This window comes from Polyodon spathula, chromosome 8 (genome assembly GCF_017654505.1).
Source record: "Polyodon spathula isolate WHYD16114869_AA chromosome 8, ASM1765450v1, whole genome shotgun sequence".
Lineage (NCBI taxonomy): Eukaryota > Metazoa > Chordata > Actinopteri > Acipenseriformes > Polyodontidae > Polyodon > Polyodon spathula.
Window position 1 is genome coordinate 49,830,831 of NC_054541.1, and position 23,220 is coordinate 49,854,050.

The window sequence follows — 23,220 nt, forward strand, 5'->3', positions numbered from 1 at the left end:
GATATTCCTTCACTGCCAAATCTTGTGTGTCTACACTCACTAGATATTTTCTTTCTTTTACAAGCAATATCTTAATATAAAGAGTAGCAAGACAACCAGAAGGCCTGCTGGTCTAACCTCTAGCATAAGGCTGATCTATCTCATTTCTAATGTCTACATTTGTTTGTGTAGTTCCTGATTGACTATTCAAGAATTAGAATGTCTCGCATCCGTCAGTCTGGGAATATACAGTACAGGTTGGTTAAACTTGGCTCAAGCGAATGGCCAGTATTTTGTTGAACAAAAGTCACTGTCTTGCGGCTTGTGGGTAACCCTAGTGCTGATGCTAGACTCGTATCACCTAGAGAAAGAACAGCACCCGCCTATCCAGGCTTCCGACAACACGTTTGCACACAGCTGTCTGTACAGAGCGGATTTCACTGGCATCAACACTTTAATCTGTTGCAAGGCACCTTGCTGCTGTGTATTTCGCAGAGTGTCTACACTAACAAGCACAGTTCATGCAAGGACATGCTGTAGGGCAGCGTGGGCTGGAATACCAAGCTGTAGTATCAACAGCTCTACTAACATCAGTAACTCATTGTCACAAAGACGGACGGAGTGGGCGACGTCAGACCAGAAACAGGAAATAAACGCAGAGAGAGGTGGAGTTTGGTGGAGCTGAGCGAATGGTCTCGCTCAGCTTTTAATAATTTATACAAACAGAAAATAAAAGGTTGCAAAGACAAACAAAAACACAGGACACGGCACTGGTAGCCAAAATAAACAGACAAACAAAATGGACTAACACTAAACAAAACACGGTGAGCTTCTATTTTACTTAATACTATTACAATTACCTCCGTCTCCAATCCCGTTCTCCACTCACCGAACACCCAACCCCGAGTGAGTGAAAACATGCTGCTTTTATGCAGCTGTACCGAGACTCAATTGCTAATCAATCATTCAATTGGAGTCGCGGTACAACTGCACGTGAATTAATAAAGTGCAATTCCCCATGCTCACATATTATTACTTTTTACTTGCATGTGAAGTGCTGTGCAATCCTCGTGCCTAAATACAAATATACATTTTAAACACTCGTGTTACACAGACCCCTTTATATCCCGTGTACCAATGACTATACACCAACATTAACACACAGCACAAAATACACACAGGGGCGGGCGCTTTGCCACACTCATACAGCACACAGCCCAGAACTCTTTAAACCACCCAAACAGAATCCTCCAGAAAAATAAAACTCAGGTGATTGGTTTCAGTTTTATTAGAACAAACACACACACAATCCACTCAGTTTACACATTCTTTCTTCGTACTCTGGCAGGAGATCTGCCTGCATGTTTTAAATAATGTATTAAGGCAAGCATGCATTGGCATCCTCTGTACATATGGCTCTGTCGGATATATTTTGGTAAAACGGTCATTTAGACATATAAATAGCCAGCGTTGTTGGCAGCATAACAGTTTCAGAACTAGAATTGAGCCTTCTGAACACAAACATTTGTATTGCAGGGATGGAAATAATACTCCTAGTGCACAGCAGTTTCACCCTTCACAGATTTCACTACAAGCTTGACGAGCCATGGGGTACAGGTAACAGGCTCAGGTGTGTCTTATTAAACTCACAGGTGAACCAGGAATGCATCCAGCTGCTATCCAATGGGAGTCTTATTTCCATCCCTGTTTTGTACCTGGTAAGTTTTTTTGTTTTTTTTCAAACTTGGAGGTGTAACTTGGCACATCATACCTGATCAAAACCAGTACAGTAAGTGAAAGAAAGGTTACTGCAGCAGAAGATATTGCATGGACAAGAAATTCATCAGGCCATACACTCAATAAAAGCAATCAGCATTTGGACAAACAGAGCAAACTACACATGATCAAATAGTCTATCTAGAAAAGCTTACAACTGGACCATAAACCTGACATTCTCTTTGGACTTACTATTGCAAATCAAGGCTTCGAGATAAACATACAAAAAAAAAAAAAGGTAATATTATTAAAAACCTTCATTAGGGGTTTTATAGCCTTTCAACATCCATAAATATCCACCATAATTCAAGCAAGGATTCGATTTCAAATGAATAAAGTGGTTTCATAAGTGACCCAATACAGTAAAGAACATTTCTTCTAATCAACAAAACCTCCAGTAACTTACATGCTGCAACCAACAACCCAATCCACTTCACAGTATGGGCTTCATGCACAATTTAAAAGAACCTGGATTATGTGTTGAAGCACATGGGCAAGCCTCATACAGTGTATACCAGAGAAATGCTGACTAGACTTGTCTATATTACAAGCAAGCAAATGTTGTAATGAACAGGACAAACTGCACTTTAAATGTGCTTTTGATTAATACACACAAATAGCACAAGAGCACAGTGCTTACAGTACTGTACACACTACACCTGGTTTAATGTTTCTCCACAAGTCACATTTTAAAATGTACCACATTATTACACTCCTTAAATAAATACTGCTTTCTGAATTATGTTTGATAAATTATTTTACACCACAAAATTTCACTTTCATCATAACTGAAATAAAGTTATTAGTCTCACACAGTTAACATTACAAAAGCAAGGATGGTGTACTTTACTAATGCAAGTCCTGCATATTCTCTTACGTGTAGTAACTAAGAGAGGCAATTATAGCAGCAGAGTTAGTGAGAAGGCACCTGTTTTAAATGTAGCAACAAAACACATGTTTACTTTCTTGTCTCACTAAAGCTTATGAGCACACTTCAGTGATGCAACACAAAGAAACTAAAAATGAACACAAAAAAACAGGAACATTAGTTCATTTCCAGCACTCTCCTTTCAACAAAAACACCTTTGCATCAATAAAACCAAGGCAACTGCATAGAGAAGGTACAAAAAGAAGATATATTACAAATTACAGTGCAACTCACATCCGAGCATGCTTGCATGACTGTGCCAGGATATAACAGACCCGTCAGAGAGAGAGAGAGAGAGAGAGAGAGAGAGAGAGAGAGAGAAAGCAAATTCTACTAATTTAAATTGAAGAGCTAGAAATGAGTCTACTCCTTCATTCAAACCCTTGCATTCCAGTGTGGCTTTGCTCCTGTCTCCATTAGCAGTGCTGAGATGATGGCTCCTGAGATTTGTATTTGTAGCTTTACAGAGCGCCCTCCAGTGGTTACTCTGCATTTTTGTAGTTCGTGAACAGGTTATACAGAACCCTCAGGGTGGATTTGAGATTCAAATTGACAACGTCTGCAAAAACACAACGGTAACACTATTTAATTTTTTTTTTAAAGTCCCTTTTTATGACTTACTGTTTTCCATTGCAAATGCACAAACAAATATATTGTTACTTTATAGCTTTTAACCTGCAATACATGAACTGAGTGATAGTGTTAGAGCACCGCCTTCTGGATCAAAATGTCACTACAACTGAATTAAAGCAGGAACATCTCGTAAAACACTCCAGTTAATTTCAGAATGACTAGATGAGCTAAACAGACTGTGGAAAATATTCTCGTACCTTCAGGGCGTGCTTTAGGTTTCTTCAGCCCTCCATCCTGCATCAGCTCAAAGGCAAAGGAAACATTAAGGACCTTCGAACACAGAAAACAATTACAGGATTACAATTACACTTAAATAAAACAACAGTTCAATCTGCTCCTCCTCGTCAAAGTGCGTACTGACATTCCCAGGAAACAAACCCAGAATATCTACCCCTTACGTTATACAGCAATTACTACTACTGTGTGCTAACCCTGCAAAAGAGCGTGCACAGGACTTACCTTCTGCTCAAAACTCTCCGGGGTCAAAAAGAAGTTGTGCAGGGGAACAAAGTAATCCTCCAGCAATCCCATCAGCAAAACCAGGTACACCCCATCTGCAAACTAGACAGGGCCTCTCATTATCTATTACATGTGCACAGACCCACATGAGGGGACTATACTACATCTCAAGTCCAGACTCATGTTTTTGCACAGTACACTGGCATAGCACAGATTGAAGCTGCATTAATAAACTGCACAAGCCTGGACCTGCAGCCAGTAATGAAGCTGCATTAATAAACTGCACAAGCCTGGACCTGCAGCCAGTAATGAAGCTGCATTAATAAACTGCACAAGCCTGGACCTGCAGCCAGTAATGAAGCTGCATTAATAAACTGCACAAGCCTGGACCTGCAGCCAGTAATGAAGCTGCATTAATAAACTGCACAAGCCTGGACCTGCAGCCAGTAATGAAGCTGCATTAATAAACTGCACAAGCCTGGACCTGCAGCCAGTAATGAAGCTGCATTAATAAACTGCACAAGCCTGGACCTGCAGCCAGTAATGAAGCTGCATTAATAAACTGCACAAGCCTGGACCTGCAGCCAGTAATGAAGCTGCATTAATAAACTGCACAAGCCTGGACCTGCAGCCAGTAATGAAGCTGCATTAATAAACTGCACAAGCCTGGACCTGCAGCCAGTAATGAAGCTGCATTAATAAACTGCACAAGCCTGGACCTGCAGCAAGTAATGAAGCTGCATTAATAAACTGCACAAGCCTGGACCTGCAGCCAGTAATGAAGCTGCATTAATAAACTGCACAAGCCTGGACCTGCAGCCAGTAATGAAGCTGCATTAATAAACTGCACAAGCCTGGACCTGCAGCCAGTAATGAAGCTGCATTAATAAACTGCACAAGCCTGGACCTGCAGCCAGTAATGAAGCTGCATTAATAAACTGCACAAGCCTGGACCTGCAGCCAGTAATGAAGCTGCATTAATAAACTGCACAAGCCTGGACCTGCAGCCAGTAATGAAGCTGCATTAATAAACTGCACAAGCCTGGACCTGCAGCCAGTAATGAAGCTGCATTAATAAACTGCACAAGCCTGGACCTGCAGCCAGTAATGAAGCTGCATTAATAAACTGCACAAGCCTGGACCTGCAGCCAGTAATGAAGCTGCATTAATAAACTGCACAAGCCTGGACCTGCAGCCAGTAATGAAGCTGCATTAATAAACTGCACAAGCCTGGACCTGCAGCCAGTAATGAAGCTGCATTAATAAACTGCACAAGCCTGGACCTGCAGCCAGTAATGAAGCTGCATTAATAAACTGCACAAGCCTGGACCTGCAGCCAGTAATGAAGCTGCATTAATAAACTGCACAAGCCTGGACCTGCAGCCAGTAATGAAGCTGCATTAATAAACTGCACAAGCCTGGACCTGCAGCCAGTAATGAAGCTGCATTAATAAACTGCACAAGCCTGGACCTGCAGCCAGTAATGAAGCTGCATTAATAAACTGCACAAGCCTGGACCTGCAGCCAGTAATGAAGCTGCATTAATAAACTGCACAAGCCTGGACCTGCAGCCAGTAATGAAGCTGCATTAATAAACTGCACAAGCCTGGACCTGCAGCCAGTAATGAAGCTGCATTAATAAACTGCACAAGCCTGGACCTGCAGCCAGTAATGAAGCTGCATTAATAAACTGCACAAGCCTGGACCTGCAGCCAGTAATGAAGCTGCATTAATAAACTGCACAAGCCTGGACCTGCAGCCAGTAATGAAGCTGCATTAATAAACTGCACAAGCCTGGACCTGCAGCCAGTAATGAAGCTGCATTAATAAACTGCACAAGCCTGGACCTGCAGCCAGTAATGAAGCTGCATTAATAAACTGCACAAGTCATCCTGCATGTTGGAGTCTCACCTGTGTCTCCAGCTCAGTCACCTCCAGGTTCAGTTTGTTTAGGTGCTTGTTCACAAAGGTAATAAGAGACTGCGAACGTTAAGAGAAAGAAAGGGGCATTGCTGCAAAAGTACATGCGCTGTAAATGAATACCAGATTGATAAATATACAGACTGGAGAATTTGCGATTCCTTACTGTCACTTTAAAAGAAGCAGCAAGGGAGTGTTAAAGACTTCCTTATCCAAATGGTAGACTTTAGTGGAAACATTTGTCATTTAATTTGAGGTTTCTTTTAGTATTTCAAATGCCTGTAGTCTGATGATGTGATGAAGGACTTGCCCTGTGTTACTGCAGTGTGCTGTAACCCCACAGTGTGTTTCTAACAGGACTGTGCTGTAACCCGCAGTGTGTTTCTAACAGGACGGTGCTGTAACCCTGCAGTGTGTTTCTAACAGGGCTGTGCCGTAACCCTGCAGTGTGTTTCTAACAGGGCTGTGCTGTAACCCTGCAGTGTGTTTCTAACAGGGCTGTGCTGTAACCCTGCAGTGGATGTTTCTAACAGGACTGTGCTGTAACCCTGCAGTGGATGTTTCTAACAGAACTGTGCTGTAACCCCACAGTGTGTTTCTAACAGGACTGTGCTGTAACCCCGCAGTGTGTTTCTAACAGGACGGTGTATGTTTCTAACAGAACCCTGCAGTGTGTTTCTAACAGGGCTGTGCTGTAACCCTGCAGTGTGTTTCTGACAGGACTGTGCTGTAACTCAGCAGTGTGTTTCTAACAGGGCTGTGCTGTAACCCCGCAGTGTGTTTCTAACAGGACTGTGCTGTAACCCCGCAGTGGATGTTTCTAACAGGACTGTGCTGTAACCCAGCAGTGTGTTTCTAACAGGGCTGTGCTGTAACCCCACAGTGGATGTATCTTTACCTTTTTAACAACGCTGAGTTTATCAGGAGCATGGTCCAGCAGAGTATCAAAAGCATCTCTTTCTGAAAAGAGATCCATAGAAACAACAAAGAAAAAGAAAATCAGCTGCAGTTTCAAAACGTTAGTTTGTTTAATTCACCTCCTGGAAATTCTTTGAAAGAATCGAATCAGAACAATGCCATGCAGGTGTAGCGCAGCTCACTTCAGAAGATACAGACAGAACACTGGGGCTAAAGTCTGAATCTAAAACAGCATGGCGTTTCTGGATTCAATTGAAATGAAGTACTCACCAAATCTCCCCAGCATCATCCTATAAAACAAATAAACATGAACCTCGTGTTATTAGAGAAATAAAGCGTGCTTGTATGCTAAAGAACATTGGTGGCACAGTGGGCAGTTTGAATGCCTGGCAAGATGGGATTGGACTAGCTAATTTTTATTTAGCCAAGGTAGTCCAAGATTAGTGTTAATCAGGGTCTGTGAAACCTGCTCTTCATTGGTCTCCTCTCCCTTCCAGTCTTGCATTGCTCCGTTTGGAAAAATCTATACCTCCCTATTCTGTACAAGTAATAGAATCTCAGAGCACTTAAACCTAATGTATTGTAATGTATTATCAATACAGGGCAGCAACTCATAGTGAAGGTCAGCCTCAGTTTTACTGTAGTTTTAATTGGCATTCTTATTTTTCACTGCAGCCCAACAGAGACACCTAGTGGGAGACTAGCGCATAGCAAGGCCCTTTTAGTAGAGCAATGTCCTGTCAGGGACTGTACAATGCAGATAGAACAGGGACCTCCTCAACATGAAAAGCTTCATGAACAGGTAAAAGGTTGTGTTGCCGTGTCTTACAGAAGATCCCTCAGTTAATACACTAGTGTGCAAGAGCATTGCCTTCACACTGCTTTTCAAATCCATGCAAAAAACACAGGATGAAAGAAAATGTGAAAAATAAAAAGAACCAAAAGAATAAAATCACTCACTCTGTAGTGGTGGTGAGCTCCTTGGTGACATGCGATGACTGAAGCAGGCCTTCTCTTTTCTGCATCAGGACAAATGAAAAACGTTTAGCTTTAGCTTCTATTGTCCTCCTAAAGGACTTCCTCAATCCATGTTACCCAGGTTGAAGAGCCTCAAGGACCGGCAATGCCCCTGAATTAGGCACCGAGGCATTTTGAAACTGGGTTAGTCCGTAGACACCTTCACAAAGAGCAGCTGCACAGACGCAGGCTCCCCCCTTCGCGACGAGCAGCTGCACAGGCGCAGGCTCCCCCCTTCGCGACGAGCAGCTGCACAGGCGCAGGCTCCCCCCTTCGCGACGAGCAGCTGCACAGGCGCAGGCTCCCCCCTTCGCGACGAGCAGCTGCACAGGCGCAGGCTCCCCCCTTCGCGACGAGCAGCTGCACAGGCGCAGGCTCCCCCCTTCGCGACGAGAAGCTGCACAGACGCAAGCCCTCCCCTTCACAACAAGCAGCTGCACGGACACACGCTCTCCCCTTCAACGCTCTCCCCTTCACAATGGCCAGCTGCACAGACAAACGCTCTCACCTTCACAACGACCAGCTGCACAGACACACGCTCTCCCCTTCAACGCTCTCCCCTTCACAATGGCCAGCTGCACAGACAAACGCTCTCACCTTCACAACGACCAGCTGCACAGACACATGCTCTGGGAGTCGGATGGGAGCCTGGAAATGCATGGCCAGACCCACCAGGAGGTACACAATAGAGATCAGGTTTTTACAGTGGATAGCTGAAAATAAATAAATAAATAAATAAATAAGCAAGCAACGATTGATGACGCATTCAGAGATTGCTTTATTTAAATTAGAGACTGCCAGGAGCTAATCAGAGTGCAAGCTTATGTCCTGTATGCCTCAGTAAATCAGAAAAGAACCGCCTTCATGACATCTACCATCCCAGAGCGAGGCGCTAGCCTTCACGACATCTACCATCCCAGAGCGAGGCGCTAGCCTTCACGACATCTACCATCCCAGAGCTGTTCAACAGCAAAGTCAATTCAAAACAAAACCGTGCAATCGGTTCAGCGACTTCACAGAATTCACCTCATCATCCTTTTCCCTATTTTGAATGAAAGTGCCAATGGGCTGCATCTCACGATTTGTAAAACTTCTAGTTGGATTTGTGAACAGCAAAGCCATGTATATGACAGATGTTCCTGTGCAGGATGGACAGTGTCTGTGAATTGCATAGCAGCATACACAGATGTTCATTTTCCTATAACCCTTTATTATATCGGATTGAAAATCTCCCGGGTAAGGGGATGCAGTGCATAACCAATGTAAAGTGTGCAGGGTGCAAGATGGATGAATCGTCTCACAAAGACCCATCAAGCACTCAAGCGAGGCCCTTATCAATCATTCAAATTTATTCTGTATAGCGCCTTTCATGCCAAGGCATCCCAAAGCGCTTCACATCACAAATAAGCACACTATACAATAAAATTATATAATACACTATACAATAAAATTAAATAACACACTATACAATAAAATAATATAATAAACTATACAATAAAATTATATAATACACTATACAATAAAATAATATAATAAACTATACAATAAAATATCAAAGCATCCAAAACAAAAATGAAAAGTGTATTGAAGCAGAGTGAAAGCATGGTAAAGCATATTATTGAAGATGGTAAACTATGGTAAAAGCATGGGGGTAAACTGCAAACACACCGTGGGAAGGGTTTCTAAGGGGAACGAGCGTGCTTCTACTCACAATCCACGCTCCACTCGATGCACCAGCCGTTGGGACGCAGCAGCTCGTTCACGGCCTCCAGAACCGTCAGCAGCTTCTGCTTCTGACCGATTTCCGACTGGGTCACTTCAGCTATGTTCAGCTTGCACCCAGAGAGCTTCTCTGCAGGAGGAGGCAAAATAAATACAAGCACACTGAGCAAGTCAGTGCAGTGTGACAAACAGACCTGACACAAAAAACACCCCTTTATACAGGTTTACCAGAGCTTAAGCCCAGCATGGTGAAAGCATGGACAGGTAAGCACTGTAAAACCCACTGAAGCATAGTAAAACATGCTGAGAAACATGACAAACCTGCGTAAAACTACAGTAAATGAAAAGTAGAATGATGGAAAATCACTGTGGCAAAAATACCATTGTATACTTTTATACGGGACAAAGTAATAATAAAAAGAAAAGTAATAGATAAAAATGAAGCTGCAAAAGAAAAAAAAAAAGAATGGCATGCTTTATTGAATACTCTTAGCCATAGAAGTCAGAAATGAAGTCTCCAGTCTAGCACTCTCTAGTAAAACTAACTTTAAGAGCAAGTATCTTTGAATGTCATTTTTACATTTCCCCTTAAACACATGCTATGGTTCTCCAGAAGAGCTCAAAGTAAATTCAAAACCAGGTAAAGGCATATAGCTCAATATTGGAGCAACAGAAAGCACAATTATTACAAACACCAGAATTTATTATGGGTAATGCATTAATAAAAAAAAAAAAAAAAAAAAAAAAAAAAAATTTAGAAAAGGAGAACGTTCTACAAACTTCGACGAATGAGGAATTGTACGTCGGATGTCCCTAATTTTTTTCCACAGTGTCAGTCGTCACCTGAGGTCGGAGGTCGTGAGGGCCACTCACGACACCACTTGCGTACTCGAGCGTGAGGGAAGAGGTCGGGAGTGGTTTGTGGTGCATCAACCCACGGGTGAGGGAAGAGGACGTGTTTAGTTTTTGGTGTGCTGCTCCACTCACCAAATAGCTTCTGTAACACTTGCCCATCGTACAGATCCTCCTCCAGGTCCTTCACGATGATTCTGTCTTCCTCCAGCTCGTTATTAATCCAGTCAATCAAAACCTTGAAACAGTAATAATGCAAGCGAGAGTCAGACAGCATGTGTCATAGACTGTACATTATATCCAGTATTTTACTTGTTTCATTCCATCAAGTTTGAAGTTTCACAAAAAAGCAGACAATACATTCAGATCAGGTTTGGAAAAAGACAAAATGCTTATTATGCCAGCTCACTCGATCGACCGATCGATAGATAGAGCGGATATTTTATACCAACACAAGTTATAGTAATTACTATGGATTACAAAGAACTGAAAAGATAAAATAAATTCGTACATACATAAATAAATAAATAAAATACATTACCCGAAGCAGTTCTTTAAACTTGGGATCTTCTTTTGAGGTGGGGTCAATCATACTTCTTTCTGCGTTCTCTTCTGTAAGAAAGACACCAGGTTTGAGAGACATGCTGGGATGAAGTGAACTCCTGACCATGCGGGTGACACACTGTATCAGCTGATCAAGGGGCTGTTCCTATTTTACAAACTCATTACGGGACTGTGCATCCAGTACCATAGGTTTTGGGAAAGATATTGAGACTTTCAGCTAGTTATTAAAATATTTGTTTAAATATATAAATCTCTATGTTTGTAACACTTAAAGGCATGATTCAAATAGTTTACTTGCATGAAGAAAGCATCTTCCATCGGGGGATTCACACATAACTTTAAATCATGAAAATGCTTTTGTTTTATTTTTTTTTAAGTCCACAGGTCAGCGGAATTATTTGAATTAATTGAAGTATAGCAATAAATATAAAAAAAACAATGAACCGGTTTAAACTGCTGCAGTAGCAATAGAGAGAACTGAAAAAGAAGAACATGAGGGGTATGTAAACTAGAAACAATCCCTGGAGAAACATCAAGTGATTCAGACAGGAAGACACAGACACACTAACCCCCCACCTCACCAAACTCAGCATGGTACAGTTATAAATGCACTGACCGAAGGGGACAGAAAGTTTTCTAACAAGATACTGAAATTAATTTGCTCCAGGGACTGACTATAAGTACATGTTTGTATGCGCTGCGGCTCCCTGAACCCATTTTCTCGCCACCCCAGCCCACACATGTGTTTTTGCCTGTGTGAAGCGGTTTAAAGGAGGGCACTGAGGGGAGATGACAGCTGCATGTACCGAGCATGGTGTCTTCTGGGTGGATGTCTATGCTGGAGGGCTGGAGAGGAGAGTTGATGGCATTCTTTCCCTCTTCGCGCAGGTCGCTCACTAAACAAGGAGGGGAAACAAAAGACAAAAATCAGAATGCATTGATTTTATCACCACGTCTTTGCATGTATTAACTTCCAGATTATAACTCACACCTTCTCTGTGTGCTGTACCTAAATAAGAACATACGAGAAGTTCTTGAACGAGAAGAGGCTGTTCAGCCCATCAAGGCTGGTTCATTCTCAGCACACCATTCACACGTACTAAAGAGATCTCATCATTTTTTATGGTCGCTTGTGTTTTCAATGTTACCACTTCCATGCATCTATTCCATGCATGCTCTTTGTAAACCAAAGCACAAAGAGAGAAACATGCACCATCAGCTTGGGGATCCGAGTGGGTAATTAAAACCCTATCCCTAACCTTGACCCCAAGCTGACTGGCTCATATTTCAGCTTGGGGATCCGAGTGGGTAATTAAAACCCTATCCCTAACCTTGACCCCAAGCTGACTGGCTCATATTTCAGCTTGGGGATCCGAGTGGGTAATTAAAACCCTATCCCTAACCTTGACCCCAAGCTGACTGGCTCATATTTCAGCTTGGGGATCCGAGTGGGTAATTAAAACCCTATCCCTAACCTTGACCCCAAGCTGACTGGCTCATATTTCAGCTTGGGGATCCGAGTGGGTAATTAAAACCCTATCCCTAACCTTGACCCCAAGCTGACTGGCTCATATTTCAGCTTGGGGATCCGAGTGGGTAATTAAAACCCTATCCCAACCCTTGACCCCAAGCTGACTGGCTCATATTTCAGCTTGGGGATCCGAGTGGGTAATTAAAACCCTATCCCTAACCTTGACCCCAAGCTGACTGGCTCATATTTCAGCTTGGGGATCCGAGTGGGTAATTAAAACCCTATCCCAACCCTTGACCCCAAGGTGACTGGCTCATATTTCAGCTTGGGATCCTTGAGTATACATGGAATTCTTTTGTGTAAATTGTCAACCATTTAAACTGTTACATGATTTCTATGAAAAAGTAGGTGTAGTATTTATAGTCACCTCTTCTATTTTGCTTTTGTATTTATTATTTCGCATTTTACACTTGTTTTCACAATGAATGAATATACTGGAATTGATTCAATTTGGAAAAAAAAAAGATCCTCATTAAAAACAGTACATTTTTTATTAAAGGTTCAGTAAAATACTGATGTTTTTATTTTCATTGCAGATTGCAGATACTCTCTCTCTATATGATGAGGCATCCAGTGCTGCTTACAAACACTGTAGTCATTCATAGACATGAGACTGTACAGCATTATTATTAAGCAGTATTCAAAAGTCATAACGGATTAAACAAAAAAACATCTACTGTAAATATTCAAAGTGTACAAATCACTTCTACTAGGGTTGCTCCCTTTACTTCACACTTTAGTATTGAATGCGTTTAAACGTTACCATATAGGGAATGTGTGCCACCAATCAGAAATCCTAGCACCCTGTATATAGCTACTGCATACAGTGCATGTTCTGTAGCAGATCACCTGCAATACCTAGCCTGCAAGACAAACGTCTGAACCATGGCACAATGGAACAGTACACCACTGCATGAACTGCAATGAGCCAGCGCAGCAGTAAAGGAAGCAGACATTGAATACAAAGACTCCAGGCCTGTACAAAGACAAGACTGTGTTTGACACCGTTTACAAACAGTTGCCCATGAAGAGCTTGCGAGACCAGCAGCCAAGCTCAGCTCTGGTGCCAATCTCACTGACTGGGTCTGGCTGGGCATCTGCAGTAGAAGCATCACGAAGATTCAATTAACCAACAATCAAAATGCCCAACTGTATGTGTCACTCATTTCAACCCTACCCTCAGAGCAGTTTTAAAACAGCTCAGTGATTTAACACAGTCCATCTGGAAGGTCATTATTAGCATGGCCAGTGAATTTAAATCTCACCACCATTATGACCAATACTGAAAGATTTTTATCTTGTATGCTTTAGCTGTTGCATTTAAAGCAATTGTCTTTGCATATTTTATAACCCATGTGCAAAGATATCCAATATTTCTTGCATTTGGTTCTTCCCCTCTCTGTTACTCTGGTTTAAACGTGCTGTACAGAGACAGCTCCACTGCCACCTGCACATTATAAAGCTGCTGAGGATCAACGAACCAGCAGCTCTCATGAACCTCAATGCAAATCATCAGCAGCCCACCTGTACCATCAGTGCATCAACGCTCCCATAGGAGGTAGTGAGGAGGAAATGTTAGGGGCTAGATTCTCAAAGAACTTCAATACCTATCATCATTAGCGAGACTTTTAACCCAATAATGAACTCAATAACACACACATTTTGCAGGTTACGCAGACCTGAACTGGCATTATGGACTACTTTACTAAAAATAACCAAGGTACAGCACTGTAGGTAATGAAAGAATAGTGTCAATCAGAGTAAGACACTCTACTAATAAATTAAAACTAACAAAATCAACACAACATCCTTTAGTTTCTGCACATCAAGTACAAACCCAGCGTAACCATGGAAATATTTTCATTTAGCTAAAGCATCTAATTATTGATGAATGTAAAAGACCTTACCAGCTGCACAGCCGAGATGGAGTGTGTCGTTTAGGCTGGGTTACTGCAGCACTGGCATCCTGTGTCACAGCTCAATAGGTCTGAGGCAGTGAAAGTCCATGTGACTCGCCTACAACAACACACAGCCGTGAACCCACCCAGAAATCTCCTAGCTTAGCATCAATGCCACTCCAAACCAATCCAATTAGCACTTATCTTGGTCCACCGTACCTAAGGCAACATTTAGCAGTCGACAAAACCTTAGTTATAAATGCCAGCGACTTTGCCACATTTCGCTTCTTAAACAAACACAACAATTTAGAAGACGTTTTCTACTTTCACTAGTTGCTGTGGATTGTAAAAGATAACTCCAGCAGCACCTTCTGTAAACAGCACACCCACAATGTGCAACTATTGAAGAGATCGTGTAGAACAGGAGGTGGCAACGATGGCATGAGTCCTGTAAAAGATCCTGCTACAGTGTTGCATATACTGCAGGAGTTCCCCCACATTCCACACTGTCTTGCCTTGTTACTCTTACCCACAGTACCTTGCTTTTTCCTTTTGGTCCCACACAGCAGGCCTGCCATGTCTCTGGTGCAGATCTCCAGCAGTGAATGTGACTGGGGCTCTGGTGCTGTAAACCAGATGGCAGCTGGAGTGTACGTGGCATGCTGGCCAGTCATCACGTACTATTTGTGTCACAGCACTGGTCCAGTTACACCACACTTCAGCAGAGGGAACAGGAGACAGCCCACTAACAGATACCTGAGGAGCTCGATCACAGCAGCACTGGGGAGGAGCAACAGCTGAGCCAGAGGATGTGTTCTCCGAACTGAAGTGGTATGTGTGGTTCTAGCTTTGTTTTATAAAATACTAGCTTACTTCTATACTTCATGTGATGCAGGAAAAAAAAAAACTAATGAATGAATCCAGTTTCTTTTTATCTTTTATTGCTTTCAAAATGTATTTGGAAATTACTTCAGCGCAACTATGAAATGTGTCTTACAGTGCTCACTCAGAACTTTGGCTTCAAGTCTTGATCAGGCTTGGGTTGAGGTTTAGCATGATAAATAATGAAAGAAAAGGTAAGGGTGCTTAAGGTGTTGAGCATGTTAAATCTATTAGCGGTGGATAGAAAAAACGAGGTCAAGTTCTTTTATACGTGTTCCTTCCTAACATACTGCAAGCTTAGTCACAAAAAGCCTCTTAATTGGGCTTTGGAAAGTCATACTACAGAATAGGGCAATGCACTCTATAGCCTCTGTCAGGTCCTAAAAGATACGTGAAGCTTCTTAAATGATAATGTCTTGTGGTTAAACGATGCAAAGAAGCTCCAGTTGGGTGGTTTTCTGACGGTGCTATTGTGTTCATTCCAAGAGCTGTCAGGCAGACAATGCGATGTAGACTTTCATTACCGATGGGGAGGGCGGCTGCATCATTCTACAAGAAGCAGATACCATAGCCTATGTGCCAGTGAGGGGATCCTCACCACTGCCTGGTGCTCTGGCGAAGAAGGACGTGAGAGAGGCAATGGTATGGATCCCATCTGAGACAAAGTCCAATTCTCAGCCTTCACTGCTCGTCTTGCTTCGATTCCAGTAAGGTTTTGCTTCTAGACGCATTGCTATAGTTCTGAAGCAACAGTGCGTCCCTATTTCTAAACCAGAGTTTGAACTTCATGACAAGCCGTAGCCTAAGATTGGATGCTTTTTCTTTTTAACATTAAAAGATAGAGCTTATGGTAGTGTACTGTACTGTATATACAGCAGGGTTAGAAACTCACACTAGCTCTGCACAAAACCCCTTTTAAACATAGCGTTGCTTCCCTTACAGTTCCATGAACAGCTCCTACTGTAAACAGTCAATCTACAGATGCAAGAGACCAAGTGTGATCAGTTGAGAGCAGATTTAGAAGGGGTCCGATTGTTCAAACTCCCAGCACCTGCTGATTTCAACAATATACCTAAACAAGGGGAGTTCAGAAAAGCAGGACTGTGTGCAGGACTAGTGGAAGTTTCTAACCCCTATACAATATTTCACAAACCAGCATTTTGTAAGCTTGTAATGGGTCCCATTTATTTATCCAGTAAAGCTACTTACCCTTGTTTGGGTAACCGCTATGATTTACTGCAGCCCAGATATAAATACAGTCACTGCAGAAGGGAGATCAGTGTCTTTAAATGTAGCCCTGGTTATTTCTGGCTGTCCACTTCCCCTCTGTGACTAAGACACGTAACACCAGCACTACAGACAGTGACGAGTCTGTCAGCTACAACAAGAGCCATCACATCCTGGTTACTTTTTAAAACCCATAACTTAAAAGCACCAGTCAGCATACATTGTAAACTAAACTGCATTAAGCACCCAGCTGCAGTATTGAATTCAAGGTTTAAACAGTACCACAAAACCACCTACCACGGAATGCAAAAGCTGTCTGTGACCCTGTGATGTTTGCCAACAGTTCCTTCTTTGAATGCTGCCCTTGTTACACCACCCCCACCCCCCCCTCCCAAAATTACTGTAAAGGTAAAACAATCATGCCTGTGCTGTAGAACATCGAACAGCATCTTTAGTTCTAGCAGTGGAAACAGGTGCTACTAATACAAACTGAAGAGTGAAAACAAATAAATAATAACACTTCTTAGAACTGCTGGAAGTGAAGGTAGCAAATCTAAAATGCAAATACTCGATTTGCTGAAATATACAATTATAACAAGTACAGATGTTTTGTACTTGTTGCTGTAATATGGGGTTGTTCACATTAATTAATTCATGTGTATTCGATATATTGTGTGCAGATGACTGCAGTATCTGTGTAGGTAGGAAACAAACTGATAGATTAAACAAAAGGGTCTATGTTGCATTTAAGGCTTCGGTTGAAACCTTTGCCCGCTTGACTTGAATTTTTGAATTTTATCACAGCAATGTAATGCAGACAGTTTAAAGCAGGATGAGAAGCAGCAAGCATTATCAGACTCCACTCGCCCCATGACTAAAGCCGTAGCAAAGAACTTACTTGCAGCTGCACAGGACTAGCCTTCTTCTCGTGGATGAACTGGATGGGTTTCTTCTTTCAAAAAGGTTTGGATGGGGCATTGGCCAGTTTGCAGACAAAATAACAAACAGCCTCTTCATTACTGCCTTGCAATGTCATGATCTGGTCTTTAAAGATTGCCGCTAATGTGACAGCCAGGAAATACACTACAGATACATTTCCCCCTAGATAAGTTATCAAGGTTATAGCAGTGAAAATGCATTTTTAAAAGGGGATCTAATCCATAAGCTATACAATTCTTTATACTACAGTAACAAATACTGTGCTTTGCATCGCTGTGACCAGGTGACCAGAGTCATGCAGGCATCATGGGTTTAGTGGTGTTCAGTCACCAGCAGGTTACCAGGAAATGCACTAACTGCAAGCTTTGAAGTGTTTTCCTACTGGTTAGTACTGCAAGATGTAACCTGCTGTACTCTAAGATCTGAGGTTCAATAAGATCCTCTACTGACACCCTGTGCATTGCAATCAGAACATCATTGCTCTATCTTTACAGGCATCCCCAATCGAGGAGAGCGAGCAGGGAGAAACAGCAGGAGTATCCAATCCCCAATCGAGGAGCGCAAGCAGGGAGAAACAGCAGGAGTATCCAAACCCCAATCGAGGAGAGCAAGCAGGGAGAAACAGCAGGAGTATCCAATCCCCAATCGAGGAGCGCAAGCAGGGAGAAACAGCAGGAGTATCCAATCCCCAATCGAGGAGCGCAAGCAGGGAGAAACAGCAGGAGTATCCAATCCCCAATCGAGGAGCGCAAGCAGGGAGAAACAGCAGGAGTATCCAATCCCCAATCGAGGAGCGCAAGCAGGGAGAAACAGCAGGAGTATCCAATCCCCAATCGAGGAGAGCGAGCAGGGAGAAACAGCAGGAGTATCCAATCCCCAATCGAGGAGAGCCAGCAGGAGTATCCAATCCCCAGGAGGAGAGCGCAGGGAGCAGGGAGAGTAGCCCATCCCCAATCGAGGAGAGCGAGCAGGGAGAAACAGCAGGAGTATCCTGGCCAATCGAGGAGCGCAAGCAGGGAGAAACAGCAGGAGTATCCAATCCCCAATCGAGGAGCGCAAGCAGGGAGAAACAGCAGGAGTATCCAATCCCCAATCGAGGAGAGGGAGCAGGGAAAAACAGCAAGAGTAGCCCATCCCCAATCGAGGAGAGCGAGCAGAAAGAAACAGCAGGAGTCTCCAATCCCCAATCGAGGAGAGCGAGCAGAGAGAAACAGCCGGAGTACATGGAGGATGCTGGCACGAACAGGTGAGCAGGAGAGATTCACATTTAAGACTAGCGTCTTAAACATTTCACGCTAACACATTGCTGATCCTGTAATCAGCCCTGCATGCAGCGGTGTAAAAATAACTTCCATGACATTCCTTTGTAATTGCTAGTCCGGCTCACACCCTCCTCCTCTCTCAACTGTCATATACAGCAGTATGACACACAGCACCGCGTTACAGCAGCCGCTGTCACAAACACAGCACCGCGTTACAGCAGCCGCTGTCACAAACACAGCACCGCGTTACAGCAGCCGCTGTCACAAACACAGCACCGCGTTACAGCAGCCGCTGTCACAAACACAGCACCGCGTTACAGCAGCCGCTGTCACAAACACAGCACCGCGTTACAGCGGCCGCTGTCACAAACACAGCACCGCGTTACAGCGGCCGCTGTCACAAACACAGCACCGCGTTACAGCGGCCGCTGACACAAACACAGCACCGCGTTACAGCAGCCGCTGACACAAACACAGCACCGCGTTACAGCGGCCGCTGTCACAAACACAGCACCGCGTTACAGCGGCCGCTGTCACAAACACAGCACCGCGTTACAGCGGCCGCTGACACAAACACAGCACCGCGTTACAGCGGCCGCTGACACAAACACAGCACCGCCTTACAGCGGCCGCTGACACAAACACAGCACCGCCTTACAGCAGCCGCTGTCACAAACACAGCACCGCGTTACAGCAGCCGCTGTCACAAACACAGCACCGCGTTACAGCGGCCGCTGTCACAAACACAGCACCGCGTTACAGCGGCCGCTGTCACAAACACAGCACCGCGTTACAGCGGCCGCTGACACAAACACAGCACCGCGTTACAGCGGCCGCTGACACAAACACAGCACCGCGTTACAGCGGCCGCTGACACAAACACAGCACCGCGTTACAGCAGCCGCTGTCACAAACACAGCACCGCGTTACAGCAGCCGCTGACACAAACACAGCACCGCGTTACAGCGGCCGCTGTCACAAACACAGCACCGCGTTACAGCAGCCGCTGTCACAAACACAGCACCGCGTTACAGCAGCCGCTGTCACAAACACAGCACCGCGTTACAGCGGCCGCTGACACAAACACAGCACCGCGTTACAGCAGCCGCTGACACAAACACAGCACCGCGTTACAGCAGCCGCTGACACAAACACAGCACCGCGTTACAGCAGCCGCTGTCACAAACACAGCACCGCGTTACAGCAGCCGCTGTCACAAACACAGCACCGCGTTACAGCAGCCGCTGACACAAACACAGCACCGCGTTACAGCAGCCGCTGACACAAACACAGCACCGCGTTACAGCAGCCGCTGACACAAACACAGCACCGCGTTACAGCAGCCGCTGACACAAACACAGCACCGCGTTACAGCAGCCGCTGACACAAACACAGCACCGCGTTACAGCAGCCGCTGACACAAACACAGCACCGCGTTACAGCAGCCGCTGTCACAAACACAGCACCGCGTTACAGCAGCCGCTGACACAAACACAGCACCGCGTTACAGCAGCCGCTGTCACAAACACAGCACCGCGTTACAGCAGCCGCTGTCACAAACACAGCACCGCGTTACAGCAGCCGCTGACACAAACACAGCACCGCGTTACAGCAGCCGCTGACACAAACACAGCACCGCGTTACAGCAGCCGCTGTCACACAGCACCGCGTTACAGCGGCCGCTGACACAAACACAGCACCGCGTTACAGCAGCCGCTGTCACAAACACAGTCCGCCATAGCAATTACACACGAAGGAATGAATGAATGAATGAATCCGCAAAAAGGCAGAAGAAAATGTGTATTCCAGGCAGAATATTACGATCGAGAAGTACTTTTTTTTTTTTTTAGGCGTTGTATCCTAATTGCGCTGTACTGCACTACAGGTACAGGTAAAATCATTATTTTGTATAGCGCCTTTCATCGTGGAACACCATCACAAAGCGCTTTACAAGATGCAGGAAATACAAGAAAATCCATAATACTTTAAATAGAGAAATGCATAATACATGATATACAGTGGAAAGTACATAATACATGATAGTAGCGCAATACATGAAATGGTATAGTAGATACAGTGGAAAGTGCAGAATACATGAAATAGTACAATAGTGGAAAGCGCGGTATACATTATAAATCCCCCCCAAACACTGAGTATATACTAACTTGTCATAGCAGATACAACAGTACATTAAACCGATAACTACACCACTGTAGTCTACACACACACACACACACTGATGCCGTTAATTAAAATGAATGAATCATACAGTATTTATGTCACGTTTCTTCATCATGAAATAACTTTATCATGTTCTTATAATGCTAGTAGAGCTCGTACCAGCAACATTCGTAATTAATTTCTTGTTATTTATTTATTTATTTTAACAGGTCCAAATGAATGTTTTATTAAAACAGAACAACGCGTGGGCAGAGCAGTAGATGCAGCAGTAAATAAACACCTCACAGGGCAGGGATATTATGCAGCTGTGTAGTCGTAGTATTTAATATATCAAACTGACCTTCTTTGTATTTTTTCTTCCTCACTAAGGTGCCTCCCAGCTTTCCCAGCAACGACTCCTCCTTTTTCATCTTGTTGTTAGACTGCAAGGTCGGTGATCGTATTGGATTCATACTCGACATGCTGCTCTTGTTTCAACCCAATCAAAACAATAATAATACCAAATCCGTTTTGTAAAGAAGCAGCCTCAACGAGAGGCAGGAAGGAGATGCGGCACACCACACAGGTAAGACAAATAAAGTGAATTAAAGAACAGGGAAAAACGATGCAGAAAAAACAAAGAAAGATTGCTTTCCATATAGCACAGGGAACAAAGCACCCCGCTTTCCTCACAGCGCCAGCCGACGGATTGGATGTCTGCATGGAAACAGTACACGGGCACTTCTGATGACCCCATGCAAAACTCACGGCACTAAACGAGGAGTCATCGCTAATAATCCCTTGCGGTTTGAAACACTTTGTGTTCATTTGAAATCATTTCAATGGGGTTGTCCCAGTTTTCGGTTTTTGTTTTGTTGTCCTGCTCAGAAACAGTAAAATTGTTGAATCGCCGTGGTTTTGCAATTGTGTTTGAGTTCGAAACTGTGGCAGTGTGCTCAGCAAGTTGACAGCACGGTAATTTATTAAACAAAAAGGACATTTCGGGGTTACTTGTTAAATCATTCGGATTATGTGTTTATAGTCAATGTTCCGTTTAACTTCCTGAACCAGGGCTAGTTTTTGCCCCTAATACCTCCAAGGAAAAAATTGCACAAACAATTATGTGGTGGAACGTTTAATATAAACTGAATTTATTAATAGAGGATTCATGCAAGTAGCACTGAAAATCCACCTTTAAATAACACCAAAAGCACATCATGTGAATCCCTATTACAGTAGATTCTAGTTAATTGCATAACCCAGGTGCCTGCTGTAACAGTTTTATGCAATTAACCAGCCTATGTAAGTACCAGTAACATATACAATGTAATACATGTAATTGTATACCTGATGATTGCATCCAGTTGTGAAGTACATTTCTTTTGAAAATATATGTCTCTGTGGCAGGGTAGACATAGCCCTGCACACAGTGAGTGGGGCGGGCAAAGCCCTGCTTTAAATAACCATTGTGTGTATAAATTCTATTGTAAACAGTGTACTATGATTTGAAAAAGGAAATGTATTGTTTGGTTTGGATGTGGTCTGGCAGAGGCAATGGTAGCAGCTTGTGCGTGGTCAGCACTGAATTAATTGAGAGTTGCTGTCCACCACGCAGATATTACAGCTCGTGCGTGGTCGGCACTGAATTAATTGAGAGTTGCTGTCCACCACGCAGATATTACAGCTCGTGCGTGGTCGGCACTGAATTAATTGAGAGTTGCTGTCCACCACGCAGATATTACAGCTCGTGCGTGGTCGGCACTGAATTAATTGAGAGTTGCTGTCCACCACGCAGATATTACAGCTCGTGCGTGGTCGGCACTGAATTAATTGAGAGTTGCTGTCCACCACGCAGATATTACAGCTTGTGCGTGGTCGGCACTGAATTAATTGAGAGTTGCTGTCCACCACGCAGATATTACAGCTCGTGCGTGGTCGGCACTGAATTAATTGAGAGTTGCTGTCCACCACGCAGATATTACAGCTCGTGCGTGGTCGGCACTGAATTAATTGAGAGTTGCTGTCCACCACGCAGATATTACAGCTCGTGCGTGGTCTGCACTGAATTAATTGAGAGTTGCTGTCCACCACGCAGATATTACAGCTCGTGCGTGGTCTGCACTGAATTAATTGAGAGTTGCTGTCCACCACGCAGATATTACAGCTCGTGCGTGGTCTGCACTGAATTAATTGAGAGTTGCTGTCCACCACGCAGATATTACAGCTCGTGCGTGGTCGGCACTGAATTAATTGAGAGTTGCTGTCCACCACGCAGATATTACAGCTCGTGCGTGGTCGGCACTGAATTAATTGAGAGTTGCTGTCCACCACGCAGATATTACAGCTCGTGCGTGGTCGGCACTGAATTAATTGAGAGTTGCTGTCCACCACGCAGATATTACAGCTCGTGCGTGGTCGGCACTGAATTAATTGAGAGTTGCTGTCCACCACGCAGATATTACAGCTCGTGCGTGGTCTGCACTGAATTAATTGAGAGTTGCTGTCCACCACGCAGATATTACAGCTCGTGCGTGGTCGGCACTGAATTAATTG

The 23,220-nt window shown here is 43.9% G+C and overlaps 1 protein-coding gene and 1 long non-coding RNA gene across 6 annotated transcripts; one reads left to right on the forward strand and one right to left on the reverse strand.

Moving 5' to 3' along the window:
• Window positions 1-1,249: 1,249 nt before the first annotated feature.
• Window positions 1,250-21,252, reverse strand: LOC121320117 (beta-parvin-like). Of its 5 annotated transcripts, none has more exons than XM_041258362.1 (13): window positions 21,029-21,252; window positions 11,575-11,664; window positions 10,746-10,816; window positions 10,340-10,442; window positions 9,342-9,482; window positions 8,228-8,343; window positions 7,574-7,632; window positions 6,884-6,903; window positions 6,594-6,655; window positions 5,687-5,755; window positions 3,776-3,877; window positions 3,514-3,586; window positions 1,250-3,242 (listed from the first exon to the last, which is right to left on the reverse strand). In XM_041258362.1, the coding sequence occupies exons 1-13, from the start codon at window positions 21,147-21,149 to the stop codon at window positions 3,166-3,168; spliced, it is 1,104 nt and encodes a 367-aa protein (XP_041114296.1). In that variant the 5' UTR covers window positions 21,150-21,252; the 3' UTR covers window positions 1,250-3,165. The 5 variants fall into 5 exon arrangements, with proteins under 5 accessions (XP_041114296.1, XP_041114297.1, XP_041114295.1 ...); XM_041258363.1 differs by lacking the exon at window positions 21,029-21,252 and adding an exon at window positions 17,205-17,308; XM_041258361.1 differs by lacking the exon at window positions 21,029-21,252 and adding an exon at window positions 14,736-14,968.
• Window positions 14,940-18,134, forward strand: LOC121320118. Its single transcript, XR_005950789.1, has 3 exons — window positions 14,940-15,028; window positions 15,566-15,721; window positions 17,740-18,134. It is a non-coding gene; the product is annotated as an uncharacterized LOC121320118 (long non-coding RNA).
• Window positions 21,253-23,220: the final 1,968 nt, after the last annotated feature.

Bases quoted from the DNA above. Each gene is read 5' to 3' on its own strand.
- LOC121320117 (XM_041258360.1), bottom strand. From the start codon at position 14,871: ATGACTGGCCAGCATGCCACGTACACTCCAGCTGCCATCTGGTTTACA. The intron at 10,817-11,574 runs GTACATGCAGCT...TCTTTCTTACAG, and splicing joins CCCAGAAGACACCATGCTCG to AAGAGAACGCAGAAAGAAGT. The intron at 3,243-3,513 runs GTACGAGAATAT...GTGTTTTTGCAG, and splicing joins ACCTAAAGCACGCCCTGAAG to ACGTTGTCAATTTGAATCTC.